General features: G+C 39.0%; 1 protein-coding gene across 5 annotated transcripts in view; it reads left to right on the top strand.

The window, feature by feature from the left end:
• HELZ (helicase with zinc finger) overlaps positions 1-6,983 on the top strand; it is an 83,234-nt gene extending 76,251 nt beyond the window's left edge. For all 5 annotated transcript variants that reach the window (XM_080561130.1, XM_080561131.1, XM_080561128.1 and 2 more), the window contains 3 exons: positions 585-1,098; positions 3,391-3,643; positions 5,868-6,983. In XM_080561130.1, the coding sequence (XP_080417256.1) occupies positions 585-1,098; positions 3,391-3,643; positions 5,868-6,199 (1,099 nt within the window). In that variant the 3' untranslated portion in view covers positions 6,200-6,983. The remainder of the gene's footprint in view (positions 1-584; positions 1,099-3,390; positions 3,644-5,867) is intronic.
• The last annotated feature ends 7,068 nt before the right edge of the window (positions 6,984-14,051 follow it).

The following is a 14,051-nucleotide window of genomic DNA, read 5'->3' as shown; positions in this document are numbered from 1 at the left end:
TTAATCATGTATATTGTGAAGGCCAGATTTTAAAATTGCCTCTGTTTACTGTCATCTCCCACTATGCTTTATTTTCCATCTGGTTTGTTATAGCCATGGTAAAGCCTCTAAATGCTCTCTTATCTGACTCCGTAAAGTGCTGAATTGTATACTCCCTTCCTTTTGAAGAAGTTTGGAAATGTATTGTACACGTGAGGGGAATCCCTGATTGTTCTGGTTTTTAGCTTTTAAGGGGTTAAAATTTGATTTAACTGTGGGAAGTGTTTTCTATAGTAAAGCAGGAAACCCTTACTTTGGTTGTCTCTTAAGAGATAACAAAAACTTGATTCTTCTGACTGAAAAGGAAATCTCAAGAGTTATTAAAACTTTGAAATGATTCAGGTAGGTATTTCATCCAGTTAATCCTCTTGTGCCTAATTTCTGATTGCTCACAGTCGCATCTTTTGAAGTTAGGGTCAGCAGGCTCAAAGATGAGTATATTTAAATCCAGTGGTTTGTGCTTTGAGTTTTCTCAACCGCAAAAAGAGTGGGATTTTAGAAAAACATTTTTTCTTTTTCTTGATACATTTATTCTGTCAATACAGATTCCAGGATTTGCTCAGAGAACTGTCACACCGTGATCAAAGTGAAAGTCGGGACTTAGCTGAAATGCCACCCCCTCAGTCAAGACTGTTGCAATACAGACAAATTCAGCCCAGAAGCCCACCAGCACTCCCTTCTCCTTCCTGCAACTCTAATCACAGTGGTCACTTTCCTAACTTCACTGAAAACAACAGAGACATTGAAATACCCAGTAACCCAGCATTTCAGCAACATTTACCCCAAATATACAATCCCCCTTTCTCAATGCCATCTGAACATATAACCCCATCTCCCTTGAAATACCTGCAACCTGATGGATCGTGGACTTATGCTAACCTACAGCAGAATCACCTAATGGGGCAGGGCTTTCATTATGGTATACCTCCATTGCCCCATAGGGCCCAGCAAAACCCTTTTATACAAATACAGAATCATCAGCATGCAGTTGGTCAGGAGCCATTTCATCCACTCACATCTCGAGCAGTATCTGCTTCTTCGCTCCACAGCTTAGAAGAGGTAGGCATTTTTGTCTGCTTATGCAATTGTCATGTCATTTTAATATGAAATTATATTTTGAAGTGGTCATGAATGCAAAATACCTCACATATGAAAAGCTCACACGGGATTTCTTTGAGATAGAATTTTCCTGCAAGTCTTCTGTGTTCACCCTGTGTGTATTTGTGGTTCTCATCGCTACAGGACTAACATTTTCTCTACCAAATAGGAGGTCTTGGCTTTTTGAATATTATTCAGAGTTTTTTGCAATCATTGCTCAGTTATCTGCAGGTTGTTTGTCTGGAGTGCAAATTAACCACACCTCAGGTGGAGACTCATGAGATGACTCTCTGGAAGGTCAGCTCAAATCAGCCAGCCAGTTGGCTCAGTGTTGAACTGTGAATGTGTTTGGGTTAGTTTTCATACTAACCTGAGACCAGAAGAGGTACGGTTGTTTTAACGTGGTATGAAACCTGATGTAGTAAATCCCACCTGGCCTGAGCTAATGCTGTGTAAAGCCATTCTGTGTATTTTGGGGGCTCAGTGTTGCGTACCAGTGCAGAGATACCCAGCTGTGTAGCATGAATCTGGGCATAGCACAAACCCTGCCACCCACGAGATGGCTCTGTCTCTGTCAATCTTTTTTGTTCTGGACTCTAGGGGAGGTAGTGTAATGGGATGTAGACTATGTGAGCACATATAGCCATGACAGGTCATGTTTTGAACAGGGGTTTTTAATCCCTGTTGGAATCTGGAGTGCTGAGGAGTGTATGATATGCAGATATGGAATATGCTGGAGCTGGCTGTGTTACAGGACTGGCAGAATTAATATTCTCAGATAATCTTGCACGGACTGCATGTGATGAAATATTTGCACATAAAATTAAGTGGCATGTCCTGTGATACATTTATGTATGTCAAAGTTTTTAGAGTAGCCATGATATGTGTTCATTACTATCCCACATGATACATGTTTCATTGCCTTTTGACTTCTGAAAGTAGAAAAGATCTTAGAGTTTATGTGCCTGAGCAAAATAACTAAAATTGAATGCCAGTGCATTTTTACAAATTTTTGTATTCTGCAGATCTAGAGAGGTTAATGGAATCCTCAGGCCCAGCTAGAGCTGTAGTAAGACTTGCTTTTATAGGCATTTAGAAATTCTTTGTTTCAGTCCATTAAGCCATACCACCTTGTATAAAATCTAATACTTTATGACAACATTTAATGCCATCAGTACAGCGGGATGTAAGAACAATGGCTCTTCAGCAGTAATAAACTAATAAATATTCCTACAGAGTTTGTGACGGCTCCTGCTATCTGAAGACAAATAGAGTGAGTCTTTATGTAATTAGTGCAAATTCATTTTAGTTCTCATTACTTCTTCCTTTCAAAATGTGTGACAGAAATGCAAAATGCAGTAAAAACATTACAAGACAGACTTGCTTGTAAAGTTTCCAGGAGGGCTCATTCAGCTAGCAGATAGGACGGAATTACATAAAGAAATCAAAATGCAGTTTTAGGTGTATTTGTAACAGAGATCTCTCATATGAGGCAGGTTTCAGGAGAGATGTCATGACCTTTGGTATCCTTACCAAACTGTTTTTTGTTAAATAAACTAATACAATGGACTTGCTTTGAATCCTGAAAAGTCTTTAAATCTTGAAGCCAACAGGTTAATGGAATTTCTACCATTTTCATTTACATGATCTACAGGATCTTGGAAGCAAGTAATTTCTATGGTTTCAGATAAAATTCTTTGCATTATTCCTCCTGAAGACACACTTCTCCAGAGCGTTCATTCTGTGTGTATATATGCAAAATTCAGTACACAAATGTATTGTGATTGGCCAAATCCTGGTATCATTAATTTGCCCTCTGGAAACTGAAAGCCATTTTTTCCTCTGTACATTGTAATTGATCATTTTCTCTTGCTCTTATATGTTTCTGTACTTCCTTTATATCATTTGTAAATGCTGGGTATCCTTCTTCTCTCTATATGATTCATTTCCCATGTAGGAGTGTAAGATATAAAGGTTGATTAAAAGTTAAGGAATCTTAGTTGAAGCTCTTTATGCATCCTTTATAATCCCGTGTCTGTTTCGTATGGTTAAAATACATTATCAGTGACTGCAGTATACAACGTATAATTTGAAATGTATTAGTGTTTTTTTCTAAATGCAAAGGATACTTTTTTTGTAAGACGTGGCATGGAAAAAAATGGATGGAGAAATAGCATTTGCTACATGCAGTTGAATAAAAGGAGCAAAAGGTCTTTTTTTTGTTTTGTTTTTTTGTTTTTTGTGTGTTTGCAGTATGAACCAAGAGGACCAGGCAGGCCGTTGTACCAAAGAAGAATTTCCTCTAGTTCAGTCCAGGCTTGTTCTGAAGAATTAAGCACTCCTCAAGAGAGTCTTGGTCAGTGTAAAGAGCTTCAGGACCACAGTAACCAGTCATCTTTCAACTACTCATCACCTGAGTTGTGGGTAAACTCTTCCTCATCTGCCCCGTACCCAAACATTCCATGCAATGGAGCCAACAGAGCAGTTCCACCCCGGGAGCTGTTAGGTAGGTGCAGACTTGATCTTTGCTTCTCTCTCTGCTCCCGTAAATAGACTATTTAGGCTGGAATGAGCAAGTCTAAATGAAAGGATATATATTTTTTTTTCTCTTTGTTTTCACAGAATGTTTTCTGACATCTCTTCAAGTCTTGAAACTAATTTAACAAAGATTTTTGAAGTATTTATTCTTTTAGTAGTTAAAGGCTTGCTAAGAGTAATCCTATTTTCATTTTCTGTCTTGTTCATATTCTGGTACATTGCTGATGTCTGAAAAAGAATACGGTTGAGTATTTCATCCACTAAATGCAGTACTGTTTCTTAGTCTTGCTACAAAAGTTCTAGTTAACCCACATATTCTCTTACAGTGGTTTCAAGTGCAACTAAGATTTTGCTAAAAGGATCTGAGGTAACTGGTGAGATGTATTTGCACGTTATTTGTCTCCAGAATCAATAACATTTTTTGTTGATGTTACAGTCTGGTGGGAAACAATAGAAACTGTATTAGTGAGCTCCGTACTTCGTGGCAAATTTTAGTACTTCATTATTACCGTGATGAAGTCTAAACTTTTACCATGGAAGGCATGGCTTCCCTGTTGGTAGTTGCAGTGCAGATCGACTTAGTGGAGAGAAATAAAATAAACTTCTCAGTGATAAAAAAGGCTTTGCAATTAGAGACACGGCTTACTGGCTATGATGATGTTATTTGAAGTTCACATGTGTTTTATAGTGTTAAAGGTTAATGACAAGTAACTTCAGTGTTTCTGGTTACTGTTTTTTAATCCATGAAATAAAAATCCACAAGAATGAGAAGCTGTGAACTGGTCCTGTGCTGGTATTCATTGCCTGGGAGTGAGCAATCATGACACCAGACAGTTCAAGGGCTTTTATTCCCTGTACATCAGAAATGGCTGTGGCACAAGTGTTCAGTTACATCATGTTGGATTTATGGAGAGTGCAAGGAGAGCTGCTGTGAATTGCTCTGTGTTGTTATAAGCAGGCACTTTTCAAAATTGCAATTTGAGAGCTTGATTTGCAGTGTTCTTTCTCTTGATAGGAAGAAAGTGATTTAAGTTCTTATTCAATATGTTTATCTTCATATTTTTTTCTTGTGCTAGACACTTCTACCACACTTAGTTTTCGCCTCTAGCCATGCTTGTCATTAGTTGTCTTCTCTCGAGTGCTATAGTTATTTTGGGGAAGTTATTTTGCTTGTTCTTTTTTTTTTTTTTTTGAATCATAGCATCCTTAGTAAAAATGTTTTGCTAATGTTCTTTCCACATCATTTTTCCAAGGTATTTTTGTGTACTTTACCAGAAACAAGTGTGTGTGCAACCCTTCCAGTGAGAAACTGAACTGTATAATCATGTTTTTCTACTTATGTAATCATTTGATCATACATTCCTGTATGTGCACTTCAAAAATAACATTATGGATTTGAAGATGGAAATAATTACGGAATATATCTGTTGTTCAACTCCCGGGCTATTTTAGCTATAATGTATACCTGCGTTTCAGTGTAGTTTCTGTAGCTATGTAAGACAGCAGAATTCCCCAGACAAAATTAAGATACTTCATTAGGATTCAGGAAATTCACTCGAAAGCAGTTTTATACCTATTTTTTTTAAGTAAATATTTTTTCCCTGATAGTTACAGAAGTTGTTAAATGTAGAGCAAGAACATATCAATTAGAACCGCATTCAGACAAAAATATCAATAATTAGTTGGGTAGCATTCAGAAATCTGTGTTGCTGCTTGAGAATGAATTATATATGGTGCTGTAAATTTTAATTTTCACCTATTATGCTCTAAGGCAAGAAGAATGAAATACTCTTTGTACTGTCTCAGTGGATAGTGTTTAAATTAGGGTATATCCCATTCTGAAGCACCTTACCTTCAGTGTATCTGCAGAGTCTGCCTGTGCAGAATTGCAGGTTCAGTGTTACTACCTCTGTAGGTATACGCACATGGAGAATATGTTTAATAATGTCAGTCTTCTCGGCATTGCTGACGAGGGTAATACAAGACCCAGTAGCTGGAAATGAAGCCAGATAACTTAGAAGAAATTTCTCTGGACAAAGAGTGACTAAACACAGAAAGCTGGGGGTGCAGAGGGGGCTGTTACCAGCAGAGATGGTTTCAGTATTGCTCAGTGCTTCCTCTGAGGTTCCTGTACATGGGTTTCCTAACTCAGAGTTGTTCACTTAGACAAAATCTGCTTTCTCCTTTTGCAGCTCCACCGAAGACGGTCAAGCCCCCAGAGGAACATCTGAAGGCTGAAAACATACAGCTCTCAAATTCCTTCAACTACAACGTGCTGCAACATCTTGGCCAGTTCCCACCTCTCATGCCCAACAAGCAGATCGTCGAATCCAACAGTAACAGCCAGCAGAACGCTGGTGGGAGCAAGCCTGTCATGTCCTACGCAAGTGCTCTGCGGGCTCCGCCAAAGCCCAAACCTCCTCCTGAGCAGACAAAAAAGAATAGCGACCCTTTGTCTTTGTTTCAGGAACTTAGCCTAGGTAGTTCATCAGGTAGCAATGGCTTTTACTCCTATTTTAAATAATCAGATTATTTTTTTTAGAGAGAATTTAATTTTTATTTGTGTCAGTAGATCTAAGATAGTTGGGGCTTCACCTGTAGCTGCAAATATTCCCTTTGTTTATATTAGTAAATATATCCTCACCTAATTGCTTTGCTGCTAGACTTGCAACTAATTTTTTTAATTATATTCCATTATTTTGCATTTTTTGATGTGGGTCGTTTTTTTTGGAAGCTTTCTGTAGGAAAACACACATTATTTTTTAATTTGTGTAATGTTAATGATGTGTTGCATTAAACTAGCAGCTGAGAGGTTACCTGTACAACTTCAAAAAAAAATAAAAAAAGAGGGAAAAAAAGAAAAAGAAAAAAAAAAAGAAAAAAGTTTGTCTAAATTGTATTTAAAAAGATTGTAAGTAGCATTTACATTTATTCAATAACATTAGCATACTATGCTGGGTTTCTGTACCAGAAATGGCCAGTTAATGTAAAAATGTATGTTATTTCTGCTTAAATTCATTTAATTTTTTTTTTTAATAAAGATGCAGCATCTTCTAAATACTTTCAGTTTTATCAGCTTTTTTGTGAAGGGATGCTGCATTCTCAGACTTTTCTAGTTTTAGATTCTGTATGATGTGGTATTGTATTTTCCATTCACTGTAGGGTAAAGTAAAGGCATTCTTTGCAGACACCTATGCCATTGTTTGGAAGCATTCAGATAAAAAGTATTGGTATACTTAAAAAGAAAAAAAAAACAACAAAAACAAAAACAAAAAACAGAAGAAAAAAACAAAACACAAAAAAAGAAATGACATCAAAAAAAAAAAAAAAACAAAAAACAAAAAACCCAAAAAAACCTCTACATTTTATTTTTGGACAAGCTAGTAATATAAGCTTGTTTGAAAAGTTAATTTGATAGGTTTTTTAAATGAATCATGAAGCTGAAGATAAATTTTTAGGTATGTTGGTGCTTAGTAGATTTAATAACTATTTTAAAAAAAAATTGCGTGAATTTAGTAAAATACTTTTTTGTTTGTTTAATTTTTTTTTCCACTATGCATGTGTAAATGTTTGTAATCTGGCTTTTTCTTCCCCCCCCTTCTCCAGTGGTATAAAGAATTGTGCCGCTTTAATTTTTTTTTCCGGTAAAACTTTTGGTACATTATTTGATGTTTACATTAAAATGTGACATTATACAAGGAAATTCAGATATTTTGCTAACTGTTTTGTTTGAGGAACATCATTAAAGAAGAGATTTAATGTTTGTCAAAGCTGTATCCAAATTAATCTAAATCTTTTGGGGATGAGAACGGTATCCAGGTTGTTTATCTATGAGTTCTGCTAAGTTCTCCACAAACCTGGCCCCTTAGGAGTACAAATTTAAGCAACAACAGCAACAACAAAAACCAACCAAATTATGGGATTTTAAAATTTAAAGAAACAAGTGTGAATGAAAGCGCAGAAGATGATCTTTGTTCGTAAAGATTTCTGGTCTTGCACACTGTTCATACTTTTGCAGCTGGGGAGATAAAGGCGTGTTTGCATAGTTTCTCCAGATAAGTAGTCCTCCTTTTACACTTGAATAGATAACTTTAAATCTGGGTAATACTTAATTTTTACAAGGACTGAGCTGGGTTTATTTGCAGTATTCCTCCACTTATTACATACAAAAATAAAAATTTATAGGCTGTGGGGGGTGATTTCAGATTTTACAGCTGTCCGTGGGACACCTTGCAAATTAGCAGTGTCTTCTGCTGTACTCAATCAGATTTTTGCTCTGGTTACAATCATTTTTTTTTTTTTTTTGCATTTGACTTCGTGTTCTAAGTCAAGGGTCTTTACATAATGGGGCTGATTTAAACTCAGTACACTGCAGAGGTTTGCATATATATATATTTTTTATTATAAACCTTTGGTTCATGATTCAGAAATGTATCTGATTTTTTTTTTCTGTAAAGGAAAAGTACGCATAATTTGTTAATTTATTTCCTAATGTCTATACCAAACAGAAGATGCTGGGGGAGGGGAAAGCCCCTGCCAAGTTATGGTTAGCACTTCAGCACGTGGCATCAAATAAAGAAGACCCAAAATGAGTAGAGGCCAAATTCTACAGCCTTGGGGTTTTTGCCGAGCTGAAGACTTCAGGAATAGGTCCATGGGAAATTCCCTTGTGAGGGCCGGGCATGTGCTCTGTATACGTTAGCCTCAGACGTTTTTATTTCGTGGAGCTTTGCTGGTTCTCCACTGAGCACCTGGCACTGCTCTGAGAGAAGAAAAATCTGTGTGCCTGAATGTTATAGTCTGTGAGGAGCTCTTGGTAAGATGTGCAAGACTATGACAAAAGACTAGGTAGGGTTCAAATGCACTTCACTTCGCCGAGTTGGCATTGTAATTTCAGGGGTTTCAAAATCACTCATTTATATGGAGCAGTCTTTTGATTCTGTTCACCATATTTGAATATTAAACTAATAAACATCACTTGTTAATTTACTGCTATCTGTGAATTAGTTAAGGGGGAGATGGCTGCATCTCACCACATTCTATTCTGTTTCACACTGGCATTTTATCTATACTAAAAATACTGTAAAGACACTTTCTTTTACATTTTCAATTCTATAACCTCATGAAAGTCACCCCAGGTTTTGGTTATGGATTTTCCTAAGTGCTCTCACCCAGGAGTTTGGGGAGGGTATGGTGGAGATCTTCTAACGATCAGCTTTGGATATATATAGAATGAATCCATAGTATTTCTTGAAGTTAATATTCTTCTGGAGAAAAAAAAATGCACGTTTTTTGAAATGTTTTGTCTAGCCCTTATGTCATGTATATAACCCTTTCGTTTTTAAAGTAAATTGCTCGGTTTTTATTGGAGTCATAGTTACTTACAAAAACAAAAAACCCACTGTATATTGTAAACTGTTTTAGGGTTTAATCAAACTTATGAAAAATCAAATTAAGCCCATTAAGGTGGCTCCAGTGGGCATGGACTCAGGCTGCACTTTAAATATGGAGCTGTTGCAATTACAGTAAAAATTTAAAAATATGAGTGTAGTTTCTCGGTTCGTGTACAATATCTCAACTTAAAGGAAATGAGGCTTGGACATTTACACTGAGTACTTGGCTTCTTGACCTTTTTTTATAACTGAAATGTCATACTTAAAAGTACAATGCATGCCAAATCTCATGCTCCTTGTCCAGGAATAAACATCCACTGTTTTCTGTGGAAAATGTAAATGACTTTGTCCAGACCTAAATTTAGAAAGCTTGTATTTACTAGCAAAAGGCTCTGGTTTTATTCAGTTTAATTTCATTTCTTCATGAGGAAAATCTGAATGCCTCATGGGAGGTTGTCAGTGTGATTCTAGGAACTAATAAAAAATTCTGTTTTTTTAAAAAGTTGAACTTTTTTTTTTAATTTTAAATACAGTTTCTGCCATTTAAAAAGCTACTTAATGAATGGAATTGGTAGATTTTTCCCCATGTGCATTTGAAGACTGATATTATAAAATAACTTTCAACTTGGTCTTGCTAAGTCAGAAAAAGGAACTGGAAGAGATCCTGCTCACTTCCATCAGGGCAGAGGTCACTTGGAGCTGGATTCTGAAGCAATGTTTATACTTCTTGAAGGTATAGGACTTCTGTTTGGTGTCTTGGGTAAATTTCATTATGGCATCAGATATGGATGTGCTAGTCCACGGCTTGTCTTTTTTCTTGCCTGCAGTTGTCACCATGTTTCTGAAAAGAGCTTTGCTGCTGCTGAAGTCTCAGAGCTTTCTTGGTATGTTCCTGTCTCCCTTCATTAGTTCGCTGGCTCCAATATGTTCTTCTGTTGTGTGCCAGTCCCGCTGCTCTGCGGGACGCTCAGGTGCCGTCGATCTACCCGGAGATGTGTTCTCAGGCATATCCACAGTATCAAGCTCCTCATAGCCAAAGTATGTCACAGGGACACGTCCCCTCTCCATTCTATCTAGCATAAATCTTTGCAGTGTTTAGCAGCTACTCACCATCCTTAAGTGTTTCCACAATACAACTAATAAATATCTCTTATGCATAAAAGCTGGCTAGTTAGAACCAAAGCCCTTTCATCCATATTTTCTCCTTGAAGTTGACGTCTAGTATATTTTGTACCATTATATTTAATTGTATGGACTATGGCACTACTGACCCATAACAGTATGTGACTATTTCCACTGACCTTACAACTCCCTTGAGTAATATTCCCTACTTTGATTAATTAATATTTTGTTCCCAGATTTGTCAAGTTCAGCTGTTTTTCTGCAGAGAATATGCACTATAAGCAGTTCTTTTGCTGTGTGTATAATACCTCTACTGTAAGTAGCACTGAGAGCAGTGTTTGACCAGACAGAATTTTTTTTAGAGTGAAGCATATCAGAATCTGCACATTTCCAAAGCAATAAGCTCATAATGCTTTCTGCTCTACCCGTATCATCATTCAACTCACTTCATTTGTTTTGTTTAAGTTTCTAGTTTTCCTAGAAAAACTGTGGACAATTAACTTGTCAAGTTGGCTGGTGATGATCTATGGTGCCTATAAAAAAAAAATTGTACATCATATTCCTTAACATGAAATATGGGCCATTTCTGCTGGGATAGCAATATTTGCTCAAGCATCTTTTTATTTGGTTGTGTCAGGAACCAAGGACTGAGTCACTCAGTTCTTTTCCGTCATTCAAGAAAAGTAAAAGGATTCACGGCAATTGTGGTAGGAATGTCAGCTGGGTGCAGGGTTTGTGGCAACTGTAGTTGATATATGTGGAAAAGTTTTTACTTCGATAGAGGTCAATGCATGCTTCTGGTAAATTTAAAAAAAAAAAAAGAAAAAGAAAAAAGAAAAAAGAAAAAATCTATAATCTGAATTAGCCAGAACTAGGCAAAAGATGTTGTTAGTCCATTTCCCATAAGACTTGCTGTCTCCTGATGGATTTCTTTGGAGCCAGAACATATATCAAATGTAACAAACTGAGAAGAATTTTGTCCTATGTGTTGGTCAAAACCAAGCTGTGATGCTTTTTTCTTGCCCCTTGGTGATAATGGAAATGAGAAATAATTAGAACAGATGCATTGAAAGCAGATCCTGTTGCTGTGTGTGTAGTTCAGGGGACAGAGCAGCTCAATATTCCAACATTTGTTATAAAAGCAATGCAACATTCACCATGGGAAACTAACATCTCTTTTAGATGAAGTTTGTAATGAGGTTTAGGTTTAGTCTATAAACAGTTTCTGCACGTTGGTTAGGATTGTGGCATGCATACGTCTGACTGCATACTGGATTGAGCCCAAGGGCTTGGTGCTAATCTCCAGGTCCTTCCCTGGATCTGGCAGGGTGCAGCACTGCGAGCAGGCCCCTGCTTATGGCGATGACTTCTTGTGTCGGGTATGTTCCTCAAGAGCTATCAAGCCCAGGAGAAGGTGCCCTTCTGCAGCAGGGCCGAGGCTGCAGAGCTCATTGCAGGGCTGGGGGCAGAAATTCTCAGATCTTGGGGACCTTCTGGAAATAATTTCCACAACTGTTGTGAGAGTAAGGAAAGAAAAGAAGCGATGACCCCAGGGAAGCTGCAAACACTGTATACACTGGTGCTTTTCAGGCACGGACTGCAGAAGGGTTTTGCACCAAGGCCTCTGTCTGTCCCTTGCCCTGTGGGCCGGGAGCCTGGGGAAGGCTCCGCCGGCCTGCGCTAGGCCGCTCGCCTGATCCGCGCTGTTCTGAGAGCGCAGCTGGCTGCTTGCTAAACAGGCGCTTTCCTTCGTCAGGGGTGTTAGTCTGGCACCTTTTCTGCATGTTATTCACGCAACACAGTGCTTAAAAGAAGCAGATTCTGAGCCTTGCGCCTAAAGCAAATGTTGCCCTTACACAAACAAAAATCATCCTGACTTCCATCGCGCTCTGTTGTTTAGCACTTGGGCTCTGTGATGGGCAGATCTGAGAAGCCAAAATCTCTGCTGTGTCACGTGAGGAGCAGGGGGCAGTCAGTGATATTGGTTTTATGAGTGGCAAATGGCCGGTTCCCAAGTGACCCATGCCCATGGCAGGGCCACTGCGCAGGCTTTGGTGGTGGCTGGTGCTAGTCACTGGGTTTGTGAGGTGTTTTTCTCTCTCTGGCATGCTGGCTGCTGCCACCCTTGGCCGTGGAGTGCCATCACAGGTCCCTTGCCAAGTGCAGCTAGGTTCCCATCCCCTTTCCACTGGGATAACTCCCTGCAGCAAGGATGTTTCTTTTGTGGTTTCCTCCTACATTCGCGAAGCTCTGTTGGCTGTTCCCTGCTATTTGAAAATGCAGACTTGTTACAGCTCCTCCTCCACCCAATTTTTTTATTCTTTTTCTCTGTATGAAGGCCAATTACTTTTATTAACTCTCTTGAAACACATTATCAGTTCCGTGGCAGAGAGATTTGGATATGGCAGAACAAACCTGCTGTAAGAGCAGTGCCTTCCCTGCTGTGAATACCAATGACCAATTTAATGGACGAGTCCCTCAGCCACATTTCTTAATATCTGGAAAAGGAAAATGAAGTCATCCACATGCTCCTCAGTCTTGCAGGAACCATACTGAAATAATGAATGATCAAAAACCCTCTTAACTTACAGCAGACAGAAAATAAAGCTTAGTGAGTTTAAGAGCTTCGGGAAGGCATCTAACTCAGCTGCCAGCATTGCTGTCTGTGGGTGTAAGCTCTCGCTGCTGGGAGCTGTGTATTTTCTCTGACCCAGGGGTAGAGTGAGCACTGAGGGGCTGTCAAACCTCTGAATCCAGACCAAGCCCCAGCACTCAGTGGGAATCTTTCCATTGCCCTCACTGGGGCTTGGATGAGGTGTTTCAGCCCTGGAATGAAGGGACACACATGGGGAAGGTGAGACCTTGCAGGATCTGTTTATCTGAAATATGTGTGTTCTTGCTGATGACTATCAAACGTAACTGGTCACATCTTTAGGGGGAGTATGCAGCTCCTTGCAACATATTGGCCCATCAGGATAAGAAACCATCCAGAAATTACTTTGTCACTGAAGTGGCATTGCAAGAAGCAGCTGGTGCATGGGAAAAGGGGGGGGCGAAGGGTGTCCATGGGGCATGGGACATGCTGCCAGTCCATGTGGGGTGATGAAGCTCGACCCATATCACCAGACCTCAATTATTTCAACCCATTGCATCTAAGTTAAGGTTGTTTTGCTGGTGATGGCTGAGCTGGGGATGCCTTTGTGTCTGCCAACTGCTTTGCTTACATTAATCTGACGTTGTGTATTTGGATATCCCAACCTGGGTCAGCCAGCACGGGAGGCGATCCAACTTGCTTTTCTGTTGTGGTAGCATGTAAAGGATCTCCCTAGAAACTGGTCTCTGTCTTCCTGTACAATGAAAGTACAATTTAGGCATGTCAGCTTTCTACCAAAAATAGGATTTCAAAACCGTTTAGCATTTCACTGTGGTGCAGTGACAACTTGAAGACTTGCACTTGTCTGTCTTTATGAGACAGAGGCAGAATTCCCCAGCTTGCACCCAGATATGAGCACCAACGAGTGCTTTAGCCCGAAACTTTATAATATGCATGCTATTTGTAGTGCATCTTAACTTCAAAGAGCTTGAAAAATACTCACGCAACTTCACAAATGGCTTGTATTCTTGCTGACACTTCCTTGATGCGAAAACAGACATGCCTGCGTCTGGCTGGCTGCAGTGGGGCCAGGGGCTCACAGCAGGGCCAGCCCCTCACACCAGCTCCAGATTGCTGTGCAATTTCTCAAAATGCTGGCATGCAACATGATTTCAGATCTCTATAAAACGACCACAAATTTTCTGTTCTGATTTCTGCCTTTTTTTTTCCTTCAGAATTGAGGACAGTTAATTGCAGAGGGAAAGAAC

The sequence above is a fragment of the Anser brachyrhynchus genome (genome assembly GCF_964034855.1).
Source record: "Anser brachyrhynchus genome assembly, chromosome: 18".
NCBI lineage: Eukaryota > Metazoa > Chordata > Aves > Anseriformes > Anatidae > Anser > Anser brachyrhynchus.
Note: the sequence above shows the minus strand (reverse complement) of the source record. Positions and strands in the feature narration are given on the sequence as shown.